The following is a 21,961-nucleotide window of genomic DNA, read 5'->3' on the forward strand; positions in this document are numbered from 1 at the left end:
TAAATCTACCAGGAACACCGCCATCCATCGACCGGGGCTGAAGCGCGCATCGCCGGGGCTCGCAGGCTGACGGTGGGCCGCAGCAGAGAGGAAGCACCGAGCACGGGAGAAGAAGGAGGAGGAGGAAGACCACTGGATGGTGGGGGGTGATGATGATGATGCCAACCAGGAGCTGATGTTCCCCTGCACGCCCCGCTGATACACAAGGACTGTAGGACTGGTGGTGGTGAGGATTATCCAGGAGGCTGGAGGAAGGAAGACAGGGAGGGGGGGGAGGCAGCGCCGAGCATCATCCGGAGAGGAGCGTTTTGTCAGGGAGGCTGAGCGACAAAAAAACACCCGGAACAGTAAGAAACTGATCGAAAATAAAAGGAAACATTAAAACCCGGACTAGAATTTAGCAGTTTGGATATTTAGACTCTGTTTTTTTAAAGGATACTGGTCTCCAGGGAAGAAAGTCAGTTCATGATTGTTCCAGAAACGCATGCAGATCTGGGAATCAGCGCGTTCCTGTATTGTTATGCAACTCAAATCAGTTCTATAGAAAGTGTCCTGCTGTTTCTTCTCCACTGCTTCGTATTTGTGGTGCCTTCGAGGGCAGCTGGGATTACTGAGGCCGGCGGTGTTGGGGGGGTAGGACCATACTGGACGCTCGGTAGTCGCGGTTGGAGTCCACGGAGAGAAGATGTCGGGTCAGACGCTGACGGACCGCATCGCCGCGGCGCAGTACAGCCTGACGGGATCTGACGTCGCCCGAGCTGTGTGTAAAGCCACCACACATGAGCAGACAGCTCCAAAGAAAAAGCACCTGGAATGTGAGTTATCCATCTTTCCATCCGCCTATCTGTCCATCCACCCATCCATCCATCCATCCACCCATCTTTCCATCCACCCATCTATCTATCTATCTATCTTGCTATCTATCTATCTGTCTTACTGTAGGTGTCCTTTCGACCCTCCCTCCATCCTCCTCATGTACAACTAGGCCACGCACCAGAGCCATGATGGTTGCCTCCCCCCATCCATCCCCCAGCGTGTGTTAATGTGGGAGCCACTGTATGTGCTCACGTGTACATGCACACACATTATGCTCCAGGCATCCACTGTTTTCAATTTAGACTCTAACTGAACACCCGAACCTATTACCTAATTACAGCAGGGCTCCTTCCCCCATCGTGCCGGCAGATGAGCACCAGTGTAGAACCCAGAGGGAAGCCACAAAGCCTCCAACCAGCCACTGACCGAGTGGAGACTGTGTCCCCCATGTTGCTCCAGTGCAGATAAATGTATCATTGAAAAGTGGTGTTGTTACTACTAAACACACAGGCCCTTTCCCTTGCTCTTGTCTCCTGTGATAGCGAAAAAAAAAGGTGTGTGGCACTGCAGCATATATCACTGACTTTTTTTTCTTGGTGCAATTTGTTGGCACATTGCTTAGTACAAACAAGAGAGGAAAAGGATGGAGGTAGGGAGCCAATTCGATTTCAAACACAGAAAAGAAATGTGGAGAAGGTCTATAAAGCATTTGGGAATGGCTTAATGCAGTCATAAATCAGAGACATGCAGCATGCTTGAGAGCATTGATAGATGCAAGTCATTATCCCCAGTGAACATCCATACATAGAGCTGATTCAAATGTGAAAAGAATCATGCTGAAACCTACAGTGATATGACTGTGGACACAAGGAAAGTGATGCAGAGGAACGTGAACAGCACTGGGGGCCCCCAAAGTGTCTGAGTGCTAAAAGGGTTTGCTTTAGATGCACATGAATGCAGCACCTCACCCAAAGGTATCTGGGATTAGATTCTGTTAATAGCTCCTTTGTGTATGCTTACATGTCCCTGAACATTTAAGTTATGCTCCAGGCTAGTGTTGTCACAAGACTGAAATATTTGACTTCAGCACAGTACTTGAGTATTGAAAGCATTTCAAACATACACAACTGATAATCGATAAATTGATATTTTTGACAAGACTATACCAGGCATTACATTGGCCCCAAAGGCCCCCCACCCCAATCACTCTATTTGACATTGATTTGTATCTTGTAGTGAACAGTATGTCCATTGAAGGACCATTAGCAATCAGTTTGTGAAAATCAGGCTAAAGGAGGCTAATGAGTTGCTCTACACTTTTAAAAACAGGAACGGTAAACAGAAGACAAACAGTATGATACTGTGGAGAACATAAACGTACATAATAAACTTTGAGAAACAGTAGGATGGATTTGGATGATAATATTTAGAAGACTGTTACAAAACGGCAGTGGTAAAGCAGGCAAAGGGAATTTATAGTGGAGACCATAGAAGAAGAAATGAAAACAGAGACACTTTGAAATTGAAATTTAGAGATACACAGTGTACACAAGTCGGGAGGTCTTTCTAGTCTGGTAACTATAGTAACTACATTTGACAGATTTTGTGTAATTATATTAACCAGAGGTGGAGGACTTTGACTTTGACTTGGTATTCATGACTTGAAACTTGACTTTGTGACTTTGACACGAGACAGATGACTTGAAAGGAGTTGAATTTTTAAACGAAATATTTGCATTTCTCTATATATTGAAGAGTTATGTTTTGTTTGTGAAACACGATTGGGGGATTCCAGTGCAACCTGCTTGGACCAGTAGAGGCCAACACACAAGGCAGCTATCATGGCAGGGGCTAGTCCAAAAACAATATAATTTGGATTCAAGGATTATGTTGTCAGTGATGGAAGAAGAAGAGAACAGTGATAGGCAGAGTCTATAGCTCAAAAAATCAGTGACACGACCACCACAATATGAAACTTCTTTGTCTTGTACTTGTGTTTTCACTGTAGAGCAAATAACAGTAAGATTTTTAAGGTAAAAGCAGGCTACAGCAGTTGTCAGTTAACAGTTAATGTTGAAAATTAAACTCAACTTTCATGTCCACTGACTGTTAATGAAAGCTGGGGGGAATCAGATTTCACACGGCTTGTCTTGTAACTTGCTTGACTTATAGCAGGAGCTCGACTTGCTTGATTCTCACCACAGTAACTTGAGACTCGCTGAGACTTGAAGGTTAAGACTCCAGACTTGCTTGTGGCTTGCACATGTATGCCTTACTCCCACCTCTGATATTAACAGCAGGCTACTGTACAGATTATTCGGTTACACCAGATGTGCACTGTTGCATCACATAAGAGCAATCCAAATCTCATACCTTCATCGTTTCTTCAGTATGAAATCTGAAGAAATGGCATCAAGTTTAAGTTGGCAAACTCAAACCTAGCAGAGAAATATACATCCGTCGGATTGTGTCCAGACTAAAAAATAAAACTGAATGATGCACTGCATTAAATCAAAGTACAACAAAGTGGAAAGCTCGCCCACATGCCAAAGTTTGAGTCAGCACTTTGTTGTGGTGAGTGCAGAGGAAGTACTGCCTCCATATCGCTCTCTTAGTCACCTACAGAAACATTTAGGCTCTCACACATTGTGTTGCTCTTTGTGAACACTTAAAGAAAAGATATGTAACATTTAAATGAAGAATAAACACCAACGTCCTCTTTTTTATGTTTCTTTACAATCAGAGGTTTTGCTTCTACAGTCTCACCTGGTCTAGTATGACCGCTAGCTTCTGGTGGCTAATGTTAGCTAAAGTTGGCAGACTATAAAGTAAACAGCTGCGTAATCGATATTAAGAAGTCAGTTTGTTGACCTTTTTTAGTTAGTTACATTTGAGAATATGTCACAAAGATGAATACCTCTTTGAACCAACTATCTCAAGGTAAACTTGATGGCAAATTCAGGGTCCTATTCAATCGCCACTTGTGGTGGCAGTGGAGAGAGCAGTCTTGCTTCAAGGCTACAGTAAATACAGTGATTAAAATAAAACCATTAATGTTGAGACAGGCTAGAGCTCAGTTTAGTTGAGCCAAAAATGCAGGGACATCTTCATTTAAATGCAAAATTCCTCAGTTTAAGCAGAGCAGAGGTTTGTTTGCTTAGATTATTGAACCTTCTTATAAGTAAAGGGCTCGCTGAAATATGTGAAAGGTGAATTAACATCACATTGGAGAAAGTGCTTCAGGGATATTGTCTGACATTAGATTTAATTCCATCCTCAACTGACATTTAACCAGTGTGCTGCTCGGGGCAACGAAGTCCTCGTCTTTGTTTCTGTGACTACGAGCTGAAGTATTTACCTCCACCATCAGTGAAACCTGTTGCTGCAGAGCACTGTCAGGATCCTCCACACTACCGACAACATCCCCACATTATTAATCACAGCCATCATACTAACCATAATTTTTTTGTGTGAAATTTCTTATGTGATACAGTATCCAATATTGATAGAAGTGCATCACAGGTCATCATAATTTCCTTAACAAATCCACTGACGTTATCAGTCATCTTTATAATTAGCCTCATATTCCACTTCAAAGATCTTCCCATCATGCTAATATGGACATACGTATTTTAACCACACAGTCACGTGTGTTCAGCATGTTTGGCTCCTGGACATTCTGATTCCTATTAAAGTAATTTACATATTCCAATTATATTAAGGGGTTGGAAAGATAGTATCAGTTCCCCTCTTGCTTATTAATTCCTTGTTTTATTCCATATTTTCCGGGTGTCTTGGCTGTGATGTGAAGAGAGCTGCTCGTTACACTCAGACTGAAATGTGACAGTAACAGATCGATTAAGATGGCCGACAGATATCTCTTATCCTGCTTTTTTGTCACTCCCCAAGTGAGCTCCACCGATCGGCTGAGATGCCTGTTAAATAATGTAGTTGGTCGATCTGATCAGCGTTATCAAAGCAATATCATGCATCCATTAACCTTTGTCTGACACTAACTACAACATTTACAAACACTAAGAGCATTAATTTGTCCTATTACCTTAATCCTAAATCCAGGCAGGTCTCGATAGATATGTGTCCATGGTCTAAAAATAATCTCTTATGGATTGTTCCACTGACAGCCAAATGTTTATTGGTCTGCTGCTCAGCTGATCTAGTTCAAGGGACAGGCATAGAGCAGCGGGGCAGTGAGCTCCTCATGCTGTGACCCCAAACTACAGAAAATCAGAAATCAGAGAGCTTTTAGACTGATTTAGGTCCTTCAGTCTCCAAAGGCCCCATAAATAGAAAAGTCTGGGATGCAGGTATAAAGAGACTGTTTTTTTAATGTGTGGGGGATGTCTCAAGAGCAAAGCTTACATCTATTGCAGTTTTGCATGCAGGTCTTTGTCAGGTGTTAAACCTAAAAACTATCCTATAACTGTACAGTGCTTAGAGACTCGTTTTCTTAAAGGGGCTGGTCATGCTCATTAAAGGGTTTAAACTTGTGTTTTGGGTTTCTAACTAGACCATGCTTTAAATGGTCAAAAACACTATTTTCCTTGTGCTGTCTCTGCTGGAACATCTGTCTTCACCCTCTGTCTGAGACCCTCCGTTTTAGTGCCTGTGTCCTTAAGCCCCCTGCTCTGATTGGTCAGTTTTTCCTTCATATCTGCACTCTCAGCATCATGCACCATAATATTGTAGCAGCATTTCACAACAACACAATCAAACATGTTCCAGCAGGAATATGATCTGAAATTGGATTAGCATGTAGCTACATGTAGCAGTACATGTAATTTAAACACTTGTAACATGCCTTGAGCAAATGACCATATAAAGAAATCCATCATGGGCTTGTTGGAGACAGAGTATTTTAAACAGTCTGAAGCCCATTTACCCCAATATTTAAAATTTTAGCTACGTTTAATACGAACATCTGACACTGCAACATTATATTTATGACAGAAAAAAGTGAAAGCACAATAGATCCCCTTTAAGGTCCAACATAGTGGACTGTGACCAAATGGTTTGTATCTTCTGGCCACAAACCGCTGACTCTTTGGGTAAGTAAACCCTAGAAGGAAAAAGCAATCCCAGCAATAGCACAATATTAGGTATGTGTTTCTCCAGCACACATTTGCCATTTATTTTAAGAGCCTGACAGATGACTGCGATACAGATCAGAAGTCCTCTAAACTCTTAAAAGATTAGAGCTCATGCAGCAGCACAGATTGCCTGACACCCCACATGGCTTCAGTGTGTCTTACAGAAGGCTCTTCAGAGCTTACTGCCTCCACGTGTGTGCCTGAGTGTTTGTGTGTGTACATGTATGCACGACTTCACACACACACAGAGTTGCATGTATGGCGTTGGCAGCGTCCCAGAAAGAAGGACTTGAATGAGGATGTAATTGAGTGTCTGTTTTTTTGGATAGGAGCAGGGTGTTGCAGAGGAGGAGGTGCAGCTGTGAGTCAACTGCCTGAATGAGCATTGGGATAATTTCTGAGAACGAAAAAGTACAGTGGTAAAAAGATTGGCTTTTTGTATGTGACACAAAATCTGGAAGCCTAATGTGTGTTGTAACAATAGGACCCTCTTCCTGTTCTGTGCCATAACGTAGAAGTATTCGTGTTATAGTTCACACTGCGTGACTTTCTCAGTCGTCAGATTGCTGTACCGTTCACACTACACAATGTGCTGTCTTATCATCACAAGACATGGAGTTGTTGTAGTTTTCACACTACATGACTGACCAACGACAGGGGGTCAGACGCTGCTAGATCTTTCACCAGGTTATACCCCTGGTAAGTGTGTCCGGTCTCCAAACTGCTTGATCTCCAACCACATATGAGAAGTTACATAATTTGATGCGTGAGACAGGATGTTATATTGTCCTTGACACACATGTAGACAAAATAGGCTATTTCCACACGTTTTTACTATTTATAGCCTGTTTTCTATAAGTGCAACAACAGTTTGGGTCCAAATTTCCTTTGGTTACAGGCGACCCTTCCTACAGGTCCCAGAAAGATCCAGATATTTAGGCATCTGCGAAGTTCACACATAGCGCCCAAACACTCGTTTGTGAGACGCTGATTTGTGTCTGATTTGGGTTTTTTGTTGGGGAGCTCCAAAAACTGTCACTTAGTAAAAAATCAGAGCCAAAGTGGTGCAGTATTATCTTGGCATGGCTATAAATTTAAGGAATGTTGTGGAGTTTTAATCACAGGTAGTGCTGTGGAGCACTGTTTTAACGAGTAGGTCACATTTTTTGTTTTCATCTTGCGTGTCCACGAGGCATAAATTAAGCTTATAAAAATTAGCTTAAGAGAATTTTATGTTTAGTTCTACAACGTAAAATATGTCAGTAAATACCCCACTCGTAAATTATGAAGCCCTTAGGTGTCTTAAAAAAGGTGGTTGTTGCTAACAAGTGGCTAAATGAGACTACAGAACGTTATCATGGCGAACGCGGCTTTACAGCTGCATTGTGGTTGTGATGTTAAATCATGCGACTGTGGTGTCGTTTGTTTAGAGCCTAACATTAGATTTTTAATTCTGGCAATTACACTCAGGCTCCAAAAGTCATGTGTATATGTAGTGTATCATAAACTTTTGTTTACCACAGAGATTATTTTCTGCAAGAATCCAAAATCCAATGGATAAATACTATTGGCTTTTTCTCAAGGGAACCAGAGTGACGGTAGCTCCTGTGTCGGCCCAACAAAAAATAAGCATAATTCCTGCAGCACCCTATGAAGGCAGTTAAGAGGAAGCAAAGATGGATTCAAACAATGCAACATTTTGAATATAAAAAATTGGCTTTGCAAATGTTTTACAGGAAAGGAAAAGCATTTAATATATGTATTAGACCTAAAAGGATACACACAACACATTTTTGTAAGAAACACTGTGTAAACATAACAAGAAACCTCCACAGGGCACCTTAAATATAGCAGATTCCAGACTGCCAGTCTGTTGAGCAATGGTCTGAATATGTTGCTGACTGAAAGCCATACCTTTAGCAGGTGACAAGGTGCTCAAGATTTAAATTCAGCACTAACCTTACTGTTGTCTCGGTTGTGTTATTTATGCTGTAACAGGTCATTTACAAAGATTTATTAAAGTTTTAAAGAATAACACGGGCAACTTTTAAATCTGTGATATTTGGTAAAATATACTTTCCTTTTTCTGGCTCAAGAGTCAGCTTTTGAATCATCTTGGTGCAGTAGCGTGACCATCTGGCACAATGGCAGGCACAGTCGTGTGCCTGGGGTCTAAGATGGAGAGAGGAACACAAGTTCAACTGTCATATGATTTACGGGCGTGTGGTATGAGTCAGACAGTGTTGTTACAATTATTACAAAGTATAAATTATAAAATGACCACTGGACAAGCCAACAAATGTATTGATACATAATTTTTAGGTGACAGAGGGCGGGATGCCTCATTGTGACACCACATTTCATACTAGCCCTTTTAACCCACACACACTCCATCAGGGCTGTGTTTAGGACACTGCAGCGGTTCTGTCTATCTGGATTGATTGGACTAGGTGGATTACACAACATCTGGCAAATGCACCACTTAAATTGCCAATTACATGCCTGGTGCACACTTTTTGCTCCACTCCATTCTGCTGCAGGACAGTAAAGCTCTGTGCTGCTGGATGTCGAACCTAAAACAGCAGCTGCCAAATGATTACTTTGGTCAAAGGGCCCATTTTGTTATTATTTCCACCATGAGACAACTTAGTGTACAACCAGCACTATTTCTGATTGTTCCTGACTCAGGAATAGGGGCATACAAGAAATATTGAAGACAGCTTTTTTTTTTTGGTTTGGTCAGGATAACAACTGAGCTGCTTTTCATTGTGAATTCAAAGGCCCAGAGCATGGATCAGAGGATGTGCAAGGTATCTGCAGCCCAGAGGGACACAACTAGAGAACTAGTGGGGTCTGAGTGTCTGCCAAATGAAGACGGCTCTCTTTCCAAAGACAGAGCCCGCCACTTCTGCTCCTCCTAATAGCCTCCACCTCTATCTACTGCCACTGGTGTTGCCCTAACCTCTTAATCCTCCTGCTGTTAAGAGAGTTAAGAGGGCTTTATATCATGAAGGTTCTGTTTTGGAAAATGCATGCTATAATATTCCCCCTCTCACTGTTTAGTTTTCTCTCTCCTCTTCACATCTACAGAAAATCTTCATATAATGACCTCGTTTCTGATTAGGAGTCATGGCTGAGATTCTGTCAGCGTAGCTGCAAATTATCACCAGCTCTACTGCCGCTCTAAATCCAGTCACTCATTAACAGGTTTTTTAACACAGAGATGTGATTATACTCTGCTCAGAGCAAATGCAGGATATATGACCTGCTGGGTGTGTGCGCGCGCTTGTGTGTGTGTGTGTGTGGTGATGGGGGGAGGAGGCAGGAGAATGAGCGGAGGGAAACATAAACAGCGTGCTGAGTCCCTTTTGGCTGCTAAGGTGCTGTTCCCACAACATGAGTCACCATCAATGTGTTACCACATTTGAGAGGCAGACTGTCTGCCTGACATGGGGGGAGGGGAAGAGATGGCGAGGGGTGTGTGAAGTCTCATGTATGCAAGCTCACGTGTTCAAGTCATTTTCTAGAAGTCTATCTGATATTTTTACTGTCTTACAACCTGTAATCAGTAAAGCCAGTCCACTTAAAGGGACAGTTCACCCCCAAATCAAAAATACATATTTTTCCTCTTACCTGTAGTGCTATTTATCAGTCTGCATTGTTTTGGTGTGAGTTGCCGAGTGTTGGAGATATTAGCCATAGAGATGTCTGCCTTCTCTCGAATATAGTGGAACTAGATGGCACTCGGCTTGTGGTGCTCAAGGTGCCCAAAAAAATAATTAGAAAAACTCAACTGTCATTTCTCCTTCTAGAAATCATGACCCAGTTATTTAAGATAATTCACAGACCTTGCTGTGAGCAGTTTCACGCAGGAACTATTTTCTTTCTACCTATCTACACCCGCCAATTGTATTACCGCGCAGAAGGATAAGAGGCTCATGCTCATGACAACGAAAGATGTCATGTTAATGTTACTGGTGTCCTCCTTGCCAAAGCTGTAATATTAGCTAGTTCAGATGAGCTAGCATTAGCCTCTCGTCAAGAAAAGGTGCACGTTTCCTTTTTAGCAGTAATACGGTCGGCTGGTGTAGTTTGGTAGAAAGAAAATAGTTCCAACATGAAACTGTTCACAACACGGTCTGTGGATTATCTTCAGTTGACTTAAAGGCAAGGTGTACTTAACAGTTACGTAGCTTAACGGTTTTTACAGTATTTAAAGGAATCGTTTTGGGCTTATTTTCTGTCTTAGTTCAGAAGATTGTTACCCCTCTCAGGTCTGTACAGTAAATATAAAGCTACAGCTAGCAGACCGCTAGATTAGCTTGGCATAAAGAGCTAGCCTGCCTCCCTCCATGCTAACAAAATCTGCTTACTAGCACCTCGAAAGCTAGTTATCTAACACAAGGGGTGTCGTCATTTTCTAAATCCATGATTCGGTTTGAGGTTTGATTTGACATTTGCAATTCAATTTAACTTTAGATTTAAAGAAAAAAAAAATCAGCACTGACAGCTGTGCCATTGTTAGACTATGGAGAAGCCAAGTGATTCATAAAGCTCAGCATTGGATCATTGGTTCTTTGCCCTGCCAACTGTTAATTATATTTTAAACTTTTCTTTAAATAGATAGGATACATGGTATGAAGCGTGATAGGCATATATCTGCCTTTTTTTGTCACCAGTTCGACTTTTGATTCTAATCCAAAATCAAACTGTGACACTCTTATATCTCATTTGTTTAATCTGGTGGTATCAATCTTTTCATCTAACTGTCTGCCAGAGGCAAAAAAGTTGCCCAACAGTCTAACCCTTGTGAACACTTGGCTTAAAGTTGCAGCAGCTGTTTCCATTGCAAATGTCAACTATCAAAGAAACACCTGTTTAGCAGTCTAGAGATATTAAGCCTCTTAGCTTCTGTTCTGTCATTATTTTGCTTAGAGATCATGTTTTTGCGTCAGATAACCAGCCAGATGTGTGGAGAGGATTTTATGTCTCCTGGCAACAGTAGCTGGAGCCGTAGCGTCCATGGACTGTCAGTCTGGCAGTGCAGTGGCAGAGAGGCTTCAACAGGATTTAGACAGCCTGTCTCCACTAATATTCAAGTTAAAATTCATGTTTTTTTTTTTACATGCATAAAAAATGTCAGTAAAACTGACACAAAGTAACATTTTTTTTTAGGCACCTCCACTTGCTGACCCAGCGCTGTCGATGTGGATATATTCACTGAAATTGCTGCTAGTTGTTTTTTAATGCTGCTTCAGTTACACTCCTGTGTTAGGAAGAGTTTCTAGTGTTTTAACAGGCAGCAGTGGAACATATTTAACACCTATGTGACAGCTTGCTGCTGTCAAGAGTGTGGTGAGTGAGGGGAAGCGAAATACAGAAAGGATCAACATTTTTAAATGGCGTTCAAAGATGACACAGATCAGTAAAATATGCCTTGACTGGCTAAGATATCAATCCAGTTTAAACATGAGTCATGCAAGGATAAACATTATGAAGCATCATCCAGCCTTTCTGTTCCATCACTTGATCCTGATATGTTTCCCTTTTTCTGCCTCGCCCACTCCATCTTTTCACCACCACTCCCACTCTGCCTCTCTCTCATCCACACTACTTTATAACGATTCTGTGCAGCGCCTGCCTAATGGTGAGCTGCAGTGAATGGAGGAATGTGAAAGGAGGCTGGTAAGAGGTCTCAGCATGTACTGCAGTGCTGATCTCACAGCGGGTATCCTTGCAAGCCCCAGAATGCCTCTCTAATGTCAAACACTGTGTGGGTGGTGAGCGGTCCTACTAACAGTGTGTGTCCAGATTAATGAGCTGCGACCAGGATCCCCCATACAGCTGTTATCAGACCATTATCTCCTCCAAATCTGTACAGCCAATTCAAATGCATTTGCTTCTCCTTACTTAATACCTCCCACCTCTTATGACGCTTCTTAGTACTTTCTCTGATGTTCTTTGGAGGTCGCGATGCCCTTGAGAGTGCTACTCTGAGTAAAAAGACATTCAGTTATAGAGCGATTGTATCTGTGGGGAGATTTCTTGCACTTAAACAGGTGTAATGTACACGCTGAGGTTTGCCATTCCAAGAATAAAATGTAGGTAAATAGTCCTTTGTCCTGGTATGCAGGTAAGCAACAGAGCAGCCTCTCCAGCAGCTCAAACATTAAAGGGCCATGTCTACACCCAGGCTGCACATCAATAATGCAGGGAGGCTCGGGTTTCCTGCCGTTTATTACTCCATCTAACTGCTGAGTTTTGCCTCAGGTCCTGACTCTGCAATAAAACAGTGTCACTAAAAAACAAACTTTCTTAAACTGACGAAATCACTAGATATGGGGAGGAACCCAGTGGGAACATTTGGGTAGTTTTACAAAGTTTGAAATAGTTTTAAAAGTTATGGGACAGCCCATCTGAGAATCATCCCCTCAGACTCCCAAAGTAACACAGTTAGATTAATCTGTCTCTCAAAGTGCTGTAAGAAGTAAAAACAATCTATTTGTGGACAATCCAATTGAGCTGGAGGGCTGTGTGAGGTCCCAAACAAATCTTTGGTTGTCATTTAGTGATAATGTCACTGTTGGATTTAGAAATTGGCTGTCCGCTGTGAGGTCCACCCTCCTCTGTACTGTAACTGTGCCTGTCAGGCTTTCCACTCTTTTTACACTCTGCTCTGTACAGTGATAATAACAGTGTTAGATTCAGGCCTACCACTCACTCACAATAATTTGACAAAAACATTTTTAAAACTGTGAATTCTTGATTTCAGACAGAGGTAGACAAAGGCAGGCTTCTCATTTCTAGCCAGCACTCGTTGATTTAGCGGCCTGAAATAACAACTTTGGCCGGCACATTTTAACAGCTGGTGCTAGCTCGCTAATTAGGCTAGTGTTAGCGCCATTAGTTGGTTAAAAATAATGTCTCCCACTGACTTTTTAATGTTTCCTGCTTACTCATTTTAAAATGAGAATATTGTGAAAGGTGTCTTCAATGTGCACTTGATTCAATTCAGTTTCTCTGGACCCTCTCAGAGATCAAGCTGATGACCACATAGGCCTACATGATATTGTGCTACAAGACTGAAGCTAAAGCTTTATGAGCCAGTCAAAATGTCATCATTCTCAACTGTTGGTGATCCAAAGATCTTTAACTACTTGTCTGTATTTTTAAACCAGATATTTTAACATAACAAGAGAAAAGACTTTAGAATGAGGACTGCCCGATGTGTTTGTCAACTGTTACCCTAACCTGGGTATCGTTGGCTGGATCAGTTAGGGTAAACTTCCCCCAGTACAATAAGGAGTCGGACAGATCTGCTAATGTTATTTGGAGAAACTCAAAGACAGATCTGCCATGCTGTTTGGACAATGGTCAGCCCACTGTTGGGCAGTAGTGTCACTACAAGTAACATAATTACTTACTTAACTACATTCTTCAGTGATGTGATGTGGTGGTGTTTTCTTGGCAAGACCCACCCTACTCTACCTCTGACTGGCTACATCGCACTTCTTGACACTACTCTCATGTGTCTTGTCCATAGACTGTAAATATTTAGTGGATTTTCAGTGGACAGTAGAGTAGAGTAGAGACACAACAGGGGCCAAGAAAAGAGCCAGAGAGACAGAGAATAGTATTAAGAAGGAACAGAGGAGACAGAGAGACCCATACTGATGTCAGGTGTTATTTGCAGGACGTTCTCATGTTCTAATGCTCTAAAAGTGAAACTTTATTTTAACATAGAGTAACTGGCACTTGCCCAACACTGGGTCAGTCATGTTTTAGCAAACTGTTTAATGATGGTTTTCATTTAGCTTTATTGTCTTTCCTCTGCAAATTTCAAGAAGCACGCAGATTCTTTCTGACAAACCTGTCACACACACACGTACTTATCCATGTGTTTCCCACACAGCACTGGTTACATCCAGGGTACCCATTTCCCACAGTGTTGATGTCATAATGGTAGTCAACGAGAGAGATTTTTACAGAGCCTCAGATGTTAACCTGCAGCACGGTTAAGCGCTTTTTGACTTCCTAGATTATTGGATTACTCACTCATGCAAACACTAGACACCCCTGGGACTATCTCAACTCAAGCTGTATTCATCTGTGCACCTGAATGTGCAGCTCTAGGAATTTGTTTGGGATTTGTTTTGATAGTTTTTAACCTTTTTAGTAGGTTCTCAGGATGTTATTCCAATAACACCATCAGATCCTATGAGCTGGCAGCTCGGTTTGGATGTTGTAAGTTAAAGTTGATCAGATTTCTATTGAGTGGAGCTGGCCCCAGTCAGGCTTGGATGTAACCCAGAGTGACAGTTCTAATTTGCCCTTTAACGGGTTGAGTTGAATAGAGGGGAAATGACCTTTTATAGGCTACCACCACTACAGTTCTCAGAAACATATGGTGCTGAAAATATGCAAAAAACATTCATCACAAGGGCATGGTTGATTTAATAGTTCTGTAGCAGAGTTGTTGTTGTTCCCCCCCATCTGTGCTTCTTCAGCTTATATGACAGACGTGTTTTAGCACCCACACAAATTTCCGTGTCAGACAAAGAAGCAAAATAGAAAAACATTGTCTTGGCTGCATTGTGTGGTTCAGCATACAGGGTGGATATCTGTTTCTTTCCTGGGAGCAGAACCTGCACAACAGAAATATAAAAGCCACAAGCTAGAGATTTACTATTCAGACAGGGAGGATACAAAGCCTTGGGAGGTGAACAGCTAACAAGGGATAAAGAAAGCTAGGGAGGATGAAATGGATGAGCACAGGAAAAGATGTTAGGTGAGGCACAGGCAGAAGATATATTGGCTGTTTTGGTTGGTTGTTTTTTTGTCTGAGAAGATCGTTAGTGTACATTGGAGCTCAGGGCAAGAAGGACGATTAGAGTAATTAGAGGAAGACTGATCAGTGAACACAGCCAGCAGAAGCAGATCTATTCCCCGGGAGAAAAGATTTATCTAATGTCTTGGCGCTTTGTTAAATGACAAGCAAGGAAGAAGTGATAGCCACCATGAGTGAACAGACAAAGAAAGGGTGTCGACTGCAGAAATACCTGTATCCTCAGCAAAGAAAGACGCATTGCACACATTGTTTTCAGACGTTTGGTTCTTACCTGAAGCTTTACTTAGAAAGCTTCTCTTCTGACTAGCTTAACAGTCCAACAGAGCAAGCTAACACCTTGGCCACTGGACACTAGCATGGACCACCTTTGTCAGTTGCTTAGCCTACTCTTCACCATACAGAGCAAGCTTTGAGACAGAATGCCACCATACATGTAACAAACAGCTGTTAGCTGATCAAGCTAATAGCTACTAACAGCCAAGCCAGGTAGTGCCATGGATGTATGAAGAGAACTGGATACAGCATTGGAGGCCGGGCCCCATTCATCCTTATTAAACTTGCTCAGTGGTGTATGAAGCCACTGTGTATAAAATTACCCTGATGATCTTCATTGCTTTTGCACTGTGTGGCCAATAGAACAGTGACAATCTAGACTGAGCCAGCTGAGCCGGCGACTTCTGCTTCAGCGCTCAACTAACTTCTAAACTTTCCTAATGTTATTGGACCCATAGGATCAAATTCTGATAGTGAAAAAAGCTATTCTGTGGGGGTTGTGATGCTCAGAAAAATGTATCCATTGATTTACACGTCTTTTTTGCCATGTTGGTGTATGGGAAAAAGTCTTTTTGGGCCACAGGGCATCACATCATGATGTAAATAACCTACACTGTGTGGCCACTACTAAAATTGGCTTCAAAGCCTGGCGTATTTCTTGGGGGCACCAGCCTCTTACAAGCTAAGGTCCATAGCTTACTGCTTGACCCCAGTCAAGTTTTGCCAAACTTTTCTGTCTCCCTTAGTTAAGCTAGCAACACCAAGCTCCATTAATGTGGGAGATGGCAAAGTGATTTATTGCAAATCGTGTTTCCATAGCTATTTTGATAACCTGATAACGTTACCTGCAAGCAGTGAATCACATCACCGAAAAGAGAGCAGAACAGAGGACAGAAGGACTGATAAAAACTAAACTTTAAGTCATATTTTGATGTCAGGAATATGATATCCACAGTGACTTTACTCTCTTGTAAAAATTACTGCTGCAGCTCTAGAAACAAAATTTTGTTCTATTTAGATACAGTATTTTCATACCCTTTTACGGAAATAATTGGAGTGACTGCCTCAGAGGGGAAAAATACATCCACAAATCTGTAGCCTGCATTTGAAATATTTGTACATAACAGGTGAAACTCACTGATGTGAACTTGTGAGTGTGAGGATCTTCAAATTCCAATAAAATCCACCTTGGCGTTTCTCCATTATTGGTACATCTGAAAACCTGTTTTAAAATATATAAAGAGTTTGAGAGTGCGTTTTGAAGGCTTTTTTGCTGAGGTCTTCTGTGGTGCATGGATGCTCTCTGGGTTGCCCTCAGTTGGGCCACTCATGCACGCAGCTTTGATATCAGTCATATTTACTGATGCGTTAGTCCAGTGAAATGAAAGAGAAGAACGTCCTTGATATCTACCTCAAGTGTTATGAAAAATGAAACTTTTATTTCACATCGGACACAACGGACAACACAAACTGAATGAACGTGGGATTTTCTTCCCATGAGCTGCATCACAGTAAACACACCACATCTCCACCAATAGCTGAGCGAAATGTCACTGAAAGCCGGCGTGTCTGTATAAAGACAGTGCTGCTATCTGCGTCCACCAGCAGCAGCAGCATTGTGTGGGACGCCAGCCTTTTCCTCAGATGTCACTTCCAGCTTCCACAGTATGGATCCCAATGGCTTCCTCTTTGTGTGGCTGCCACACCACATTGGTGCTATGCTACGCTGGGACAGAGTGCATTCTGGGTATTTTTTTTCTCCCCCTGTTGGTTGCTTGAGGGTGAGAGGTGCTATAAATAAACCCTGTGCTTTCATGGTCCGTTCATGTGTAGCTCAACGAGGCATCACTCATGCAGCGTGGCTTGTGTTGCGCGCCGCACTCTTCCATGGATGAAATGCTTACTGAATACACCGCTCCTCTTGTTTATGAGTCACCTATTCAGCAATCTGTATGAAATATGAGAAAAGATACAGAAAATAACGAATGCCCAGCATGGCAGGTATGTGAAAGGTATTATTCAGAAGTTCTGTGACTTAAGCATCGAATCTTTCAGGCTGTTATGACTCATGCATCTTGCTTTTGCTGGATGACCCCTATCAGTTTGCTGCTGTGTGAGTTTGCACCTGTGAATATAATTTGAAAAGAATTTTACTGCATCCTTGATGCCATTGCAAATATGAGAGCTTGTTGCCTGGGAAACCACCTTGGCATGCCCCCTTTGATGCCTATTGGTACATTTGTAAAAATCCACCTATGAAAAATATGAGGAGGATGTTGAATGTGTGTCGTGCAGGCTGGCGTTTACGCTAAGGTGCATACATGCTCGGCAGTTTGCCTTCAGTTGTACTCACACACAGTGGCTTTGATATCACTTACAGTTATTGATATGTTAAAGGGTGCTGTTTGAAATCGGAGTCCTGTCAGTTGTGTGTTGGGTGTGGCAGACGCTGCAGGCCATCCTGATCCTGATGTGGTCTACACTGACAGTTATCTGACACTGTGTAGGTCAATAGGGCACATGAGTCAGAAAATGTGAGAGTAAGGATCTGGATCTGTAAAAGCCCACTGGGTAACCTGCTGAAGGGGCACATTACAGGATAAGGCTGTCATTATTCAATAATTTTCTTATTGTCACAGGGTCCCATAAATAAAATCACCAAAACTACCAATATATCAATAAATACCTCCTGCTCTCTCTACCCTCTCTGTGGCACTCAGCTCCGAGCTCATCGGTTGCTGCTAGGGATGCACTGATTTATCGGCCAATCATTTTCTATTGTGTCACATCAATTTTGTGTAGGCTAAAAAGCAGGGCTGAAAAACTAATGGCCACAAACTGAAATTATTGAGCAGGTACATGGAGAGAACAGCGACTGTTTGGCTCTGTCATCTCACTGTTGTGTGACGAGATGGCTGGTAGCAGCCGGCATTCTGTCATCCCAAATAGCAAACAAGATAGAGATTGTACACTGAACGCCTTCAGGAAGGAAGGACACAGTAAACTCACTATCAGCGCTTCAGGGTGCACCCTATTGTTGCCTTGATAATGCAACACTGTGAACAACAAAGCCGTGTTAAAATCAACAGGAGGCTACCCGGTGGCCAGAACTAACAGCACACGGAGGTTGCATTGAGTTACATTATGGTGTGTTCATTATCTATTCAGTAACAATCACTATTGGGCAAATATAGATTATAACGTTTTCATGTGTTCAGTTTGATCGTAAAATGTAGTTTTTGGCAAGAAACTAAATACAGTGTTTTGAAGGAAAAATATGTTTATGTTTTCACAGCAATACAATATAAAAACATTGGTGTTGGCCCAGAACTTTAATATTGTTGTTTCCCTTGTTATGCCTGTGGATATTCTCATTCATCCAGGTCATAGTTAACTCAAGGCAATTGAATCGAACGCAACTGGACTTGGTTTTGTCTTAGAAGACGTTTCACCTCTTATCCAAGAGGCTTCATCAGTTCATGCTTGTCTGACTAGGCTGGAAGTAGTCTGACAAACTGGTGTGGAAGCACCCAGGTATTTAACCTCTGGGGAGGTCTTCACAAGGCCAATGATGTCACTGGTTCGTTAGTGCTCCAATGGTGTGTCAACGACAGTCGTTGAAACTCCTGCTGCAACGCTGCAATTGGAGTCGTTAGAGTCACATGAGGCCATTTGTGAACAACCATTGTTTTTAGAGGTTAAGTTAGGACAGCATTATAGGTGGGGGATAGGTGGTGTCGCAGACCTCCTCCTCTATTGAGAGATGGCTTTTCCAATTTCACATAGATGGCTTCTTTTACACCTCTTTCAAACCATCTGTCTTCCCTGTCCAAAATGTGCACATTGCTGTCTTCGAAGGAGTGTACTTTCTCCTTGAGGTGTAGATAGACAGCTGAGTCTTGCCCTGACGAGTTAGCCCTTCTGTGTTGGGCCATGCATTTGTTTAGTGGTTGTTTTGTTTCACCAATGTACAAGTCTGGGCATTCCTCACTGCATTGGACAGCGTACACTAGGTTGCTCTTCTGAGTGTGTGGTGTACAGTCTTTTGGGTGTACCAGTCTTTGTCTGAGTGTGTTACTGGGTTTGAAATACACAGGGATGCGGTGTTTGCTGAAAATCCTCCTGAGTTTTTCAGATACCCCAGACACATAGGGGATGACAATGTTATTGCGTCTGCTCTTTTCTTCCTCACCCACCTTGTTCTTTCTGGAACAGGCTGCTGATTTCACAAAGGTCCAACTGGGGTAACCACAAGTTTTTAGAGCCTCCCTCAGATGTTCATGCTCCTTCCCTTGGGCCTGAGTGCTGGTAGGTACGTTATCAGCTCTGTGTTGTAGGGTCCTGATAACACCTAGCTTGTGTTCCAGTGGGTGGTGAGAATCGAACACTAAGTATTGGTCTGTGTGAGTGGGTTTCCTGTATACCCCAATGTGGAGGCCTCTGTCCTCTGTAATGTGCACGTCACAATCCAAGAAGGGCAAACATCTTCTCTTGTGAACTTGATGTTTCTGTCCACTGAATTGATGTGTTCAGTGAAAGCTTGTACCTCTTGAGTTTTGATTTTAACCCATGTGTCATCCACATATCTGAACCAGTGGCTCGGTGCTGTTCAAGGCTCTGTATTCTACATCCTCCATGTACAGGTTAGCCACAATGGGAGATACCGGTGAGCCCATGGCACAGCCATGTTTCTGTCTGTAAAAATTGCCATTGTATTTGAAATAGGTAGTGCTCAGGCAGAGCTCCAGTAGTTGGCATATCTGGTCTGGGCAGAGCTTGGTTCTGTCATGGAGGGTGTTGTCATGTATCAACCGTTGCCTGACTGTTTCCAAAGCATCCATGGTTGAAATGCAAGTGAACAGGGAGGTCACATCATAGGATACCACGGTATCATCTGGATCCATTTTTAAACCTCTTACTTTGTTCACAACGTAGTTCCAGCCTAGTCAGACAAGCATGAACTGAAGAAGCCTCTTGGATAAGAGGTGAAACGTCTTCTAAGACAAAACCAAGACCAGTTGCGTTCGATTCAATTGCCTTGAGAGTTTCCCTTGTTAGTACTGAATATAATCTTTAAAGGGGCTCTACGCAATGTCAGAGTGGTTGTGTGGACACGGTTCTTAACATGGAGGTGGCTAAGCCGGTGACTAACTCCATAAACAGCGCTAAACAATGGCAGCAGTGCTGATGGAGCTAACTGTGCTACACTTTCACGATGCTGCCATCCCAATATCAGCATTAACCGCTGTATGAGTCCTGTGTAAACCAGCAGCAATGAGCTACCCAGTGGGATACACACATGCACTGACATGCACATGCAGCTGGACTGGCTTATAACAACAAACCACAGAGAAGCTCGTATTACAACACACACAGAGGTACCATGACCTTTTTTTCTGCTCAGGACACCATTACTTCACTATATCTTTACATAGCTAACAGTGGTTTGCTGCTACATTAATGCTCTGAATGACAGATACAGAATCTTTGAAAACAGGTGACAAGTATATAGTTTTATTTTTTTTTTTTGAAAAAGCCTAAATACTTCTCTAAAACAGCTGCACATTGTAGCTTTAGCAAGTGTCAAATCAAATCAAACAGGAATACATATTGGCACCGTGGAGTGATATGGTAAGGACTATGAGATTGTGGGACTGACTCAAAATAAATACACTAATCAAAGGAGCAAGTGACCTGTGTGTAATAGTACTGCTCATGTGTTTTTACATAAACGCAGCATGATGTTTCCGCTAGTAGACTACTTCCCTTTCATCATATAGATACCACTGTGATTAAAAAGATGGCCTGCGCTCCCCAGCTATTTGGCTAGCTAACTTTGGTGAAGGGCTAGGCAATATATCAATATTATATTGATATCATGATATGAGACTAGATGTCATCTTAGATTTTGGATATCATAATATGTTGAGTGTTGTCTTTTCCTAGTTTAAAAGGCTGTATTATAGTAAAGTGATGTGATTTTTTTCACTTACCAGACTGTTCTAGCTGTTCTATTATTTACCCACTGAGTCATTACGTCCACATTTCTGATGATTTTTTTTTTTAAGCAAAAATCATGAAAGCACCAATTGTCAACCCTACAATACTGTCACAAATTTCAATATCAAAGTATGGTGTAGCCTATTTATTTACACACATTACAAAGGGAGGGGGGGGGAGTCAAAGAGGACTTGTTAAAGGATAAGTCAAGTATTTATTTTTTATCCTTTATTTTATCATCAGTAAATCCAATTTTAAGGCCAGAACCAAGGTTGCATCTGTCTCACTAAGAGGTACTGTCTGTGTAGCGTGCAATAGTGCTCATGGTGTCCTTCCCTGCTAGACCTAATCTAAAAGCAATTAAAAACACATACGATAGCCATAGTGTTGCATTTAGTGACATACACCTTCATCACAATAAACATAACCACTGTATTTTATACCTCATGGCTCAGCAGCAAGAAAAGCACCATAAACAAAGAACCATGTCCCTGAGCATGCTCAGTGACATCTGCCAACAGAGCTGCTCTTCAGAGATACAGATTGCAGAAGCAGAGCCCCATTGGCCATGTTTATTGTTAGAAATGAACTGACTGCATCTATTTTATGTGCTTTTAATAGTTTTTAGACAACAATGGCATTGTGGTGTGGAAGACTATGCTGTAACATGCTGTGGCTTCACAGGAAATATTTTCAAGGATTAATTCATCGCTGTTTTTTGAGATTGATTCTCCCCAGTGTCAGCTTGTAGCATGGTACAATTTCAGCTTGGGAAAATCATACCAGACATTTCATGCATAACAGATGAGGCAGCATATTGTGCATAAATTTTGTTCGTGTCAAACAGAATGCCGACTCATAACGTGGTCGAACTTGGAAGCGTCGAGTGTGAGTGTCTGTTTGCGTAGATGTGCAC

General features: G+C 42.1%; 1 protein-coding gene across 12 annotated transcripts in view; it reads left to right on the forward strand.

The window, feature by feature from the left end:
- The window catches only part of snap91a (synaptosome associated protein 91a), a 70,647-nt gene continuing 48,686 nt past the window's right edge, over positions 1-21,961 (forward strand). For all 12 annotated transcript variants that reach the window (XR_013492224.1, XM_033640274.2, XM_078171952.1 and 9 more), the window contains exon 1: positions 1-815. Coding sequence is in view for 11 of the 12 variants with exons in the window: in XM_033640274.2 (XP_033496165.1) it covers positions 686-815 (130 nt within the window). In the remaining variant the exon portion in view is untranslated. The remainder of the gene's footprint in view (positions 816-21,961) is intronic.

This window comes from Epinephelus lanceolatus, chromosome 10, assembly GCF_041903045.1.
Source record: "Epinephelus lanceolatus isolate andai-2023 chromosome 10, ASM4190304v1, whole genome shotgun sequence".
In the NCBI taxonomy this organism is placed as follows: Eukaryota; Metazoa; Chordata; class Actinopteri; order Perciformes; family Serranidae; genus Epinephelus; species Epinephelus lanceolatus.